Source organism: Urtica dioica, chromosome 12 (genome assembly GCF_054948205.1).
Source record: "Urtica dioica subsp. dioica isolate 48M chromosome 12, U.dioica_male_clone48M_v1_H2, whole genome shotgun sequence".
NCBI classification, from domain to species: Eukaryota; Viridiplantae; Streptophyta; class Magnoliopsida; order Rosales; family Urticaceae; genus Urtica; species Urtica dioica.
The window spans coordinates 20,145,253-20,148,154 of record NC_142767.1 but is presented as its reverse complement, the minus strand read 5'-3'; the positions used below and the strand labels follow the sequence as shown (position 1 = coordinate 20,148,154).

At 48.2% G+C, this 2,902-nt stretch overlaps 1 protein-coding gene across 1 annotated transcript; it reads left to right on the top strand.

Annotated features, from left to right (window-relative positions):
* The first annotated feature begins 224 nt into the window (after window positions 1-224).
* On the top strand, window positions 225-2,476 carry LOC149380096 (MATE efflux family protein). The gene has a single exon (XM_089604462.1). The coding sequence runs from the start codon at window positions 382-384 to the stop codon at window positions 1,969-1,971; it is 1,590 nt and encodes a 529-aa protein (XP_089460588.1). The 5' UTR covers window positions 225-381; the 3' UTR covers window positions 1,972-2,476.
* Window positions 2,477-2,902: the final 426 nt, after the last annotated feature.

The window sequence follows — 2,902 nt, the reverse complement described above, 5'->3', positions numbered from 1 at the left end:
CAAAAAGAAAAAAAGAAAAAAAAAAAACTGTGTGCATGAAATTCTACACATCCTAATTGCTTTACTTTTTCAATTTCAATAAACTAACTAATTTACTAGTATCACACGGTGCAAAAGTAGATAATTCCACAATCCTGAATAAATATATATATAAATCCACTGTTTGTGTGATGAGAGTTGGCTATAAAAAAGAGTCGGAAAGACAGAAGTTGTAAAACCCCCCACCAACCAACTCGTCAAACAATCCATCCCCTTCTTTCACATACATATCTCTCTCTCTCTCTCTCATCTTCTTTCCTCGTTCTCTCTCTACATCTCCCTCCACAACAGTACACTTATATATTATTTGCACATCATTACAAATCACCAAAAGGACCAAACATGTGCGGAGAATCAAAAACCACGGCGTCAAATGACGACTACCGAATCACAATCGCCGCCAAACAAAACGACGACCACAGCACGCCACTCCTGCCCAAAAAGACAACACCACCGCCCGAAAAAGAACACGACGGTTTTTCGACGGAGGTGAAATCGATATGCCGAATCGGTTTCCCGATGGTCCTGACCGGTCTTCTCCTGTATTCCCGCTCCATGGTCTCCATGCTCTTCCTGGGCCGGCTCGGCGAGCTGGCCTTAGCCGGCGGCGCGCTCGCGGTGGGCTTCGCGAACATCACGGGCTACTCGATCCTATCGGGCCTGGCGATGGGGATGGAGCCCATCTGCGGCCAAGCTTTCGGCGCCGGAAAACCGCACCTTTTGGGGCTGGCCTTGCAGAGGACGATCCTCCTCCTCTGCTTGGCCTCCGTCCCCATCGCCTTTCTCTGGGTCAACATGAGGCGGGCCCTGCTCCTCTGCGGGCAGGACCCGCTCATAGCGGCCCAGGCACAGACGTTTCTTCTCTTCTCCATCCCCGACCTCTTAGCCCAGTCTTTCATCCACCCCCTCCGAATCTACCTCCGCACCCAATCCGACACCTTGCCCTTATCGGTCTGCGCCGGCTTCTCGATCTTAGTCCACGTCCCCGCGGCCTGGCTCCTGAGCCCCGCTGGGGCTCAGGGCGTCGCCATGGCCTCGGGGATCGCCAACTTCTCGCTCGCCGGAGCGCTCGCCGGGTACGTCCTCCTCCGCCACGGCTTCCCGGGAGGACTCTCCCGGGACTGCTTCAGCGGATGGGGACGCCTCGTCTCCCTCGCCGTCCCCAGCTGCGTCTCCGTCTGCCTCGAGTGGTGGTGGTACGAGATCATGATCTTGCTCTGCGGCCTCTTGGCGAGCCCCGCCGCCACCGTGGCGTCCATGGGGATCCTCATCCAGACCACCGCTCTGATCTACATCTTTCCCTCTTCGCTCGGGTTCAGCGTCTCCACCCGAGTCGCCAACGAGCTCGGGGCCAACAGGCCGCGGCGCGCGCAGCGCGCCGCGGCCGTTGGCCTGTCGTGCGGGCTCGGGCTCGGGTTGGTCGCGCTGGGGTTCGCGTTCTCGGTGAGGAGGGTGTGGGCGAAGATGTTCACGGACGACGCGGAGATCGCGGCGCTGACGTCGCTGGTTTTGCCGATTATCGGGCTTTGCGAGATCGGGAATTGCCCGCAGACGGCCGGGTGCGGGGTCCTGAGGGGGACGGCTCGGCCGAAGCTGGCGGCGAATGTGAATCTCGGGTGCTTTTACGGCGTGGGGATGCCGGTGGCGCTCGGGCTGGCGTTCTATCTCGGGTTCGACTTCATGGGCCTGTGGTTGGGCCTCTTGGCGGCACAGCTCTGCTGCGCCGTCGCTATGTTGGTGGCGCTCGCTCGGACTGACTGGGACGCCGAGGCCAAAAGAGCCATGCTCTTGACCGACACTACTACTAATAAGGATTGCATTGTTGATGGTGATGATGATATCAAGCCTATAGTTATCATCAACGGTGGTGATGTGTTAAGATATGTCCCGGAATATGACGACGATGACAACCAAGATAATAATCAAGTGTGACACACACATATATGTATATATATATATATATATATATATGTGTGTGTGTGTGTGTGTGTGTGTGCATAATTCGCGTGTGTTATATGATTTTTAACCCATTTGTTTATTAGGGTGTATAAAGAAGGATTAGATAGAGAGAGGATAATTGGGAAGGGCATGGTTAATCTTTTTTTTTTTTTTTTATGATAACAATTTAATTTTTGGGATCTGCGGGGTGGTCGGGAATTGTGATATGTTGTTACAGGAGGGAGAGGTCTTTTTCAATTCGTACATCTGGAATGATATTTAATGTCAAGTGTGAAAGGAAAAGAAAAAAAAAAGAATGTTGGCCTAGATATTATATCATGAAGACAAAAAACTCATTGGGTGCTACGAAGTATTAACCACGGTTTTTTTTATTTATTTCTTTCTTTCTTTTCCTTCCTTCTTTTTTGTAATAATAACCAGAAATTCAAGAGTATAATTTCTTAATATGATGTTTTATAACAGTTTTTATTTATTTATTTATTATGATCTGATATCTAAAGCACACCTGCTAATACGTACGACGAAATATTTGGGGTTTAATAGTACTTCCCTCTTAAATGCATAGTTGTTTTGTACGGACTCACTCAAAGTTTATGGAATATTTTTTTTTTTTGTCTTTTTACTATTTTTTTGTCTATTTTATTTTTTTAATATGACTCGTACTTAAGAATAAACAGAAGTAAAGAGAACCTGCCATATGGAAGTGGCAACATTTTAGTAACAAAAAATTCAAGTGGAAACATCTTAAGAGGGCTTTGTAGTCGAGTGAGACTCTGATACATAATTCCCAAAATGATGTTATAACTTATATATGACAACCTCAATCATGTCAGGTAGATCACATTTCACAAACATTTCGTTTGAGAATACTAATTTTCTGCGTACTTTGAATTTCAAATTTTTC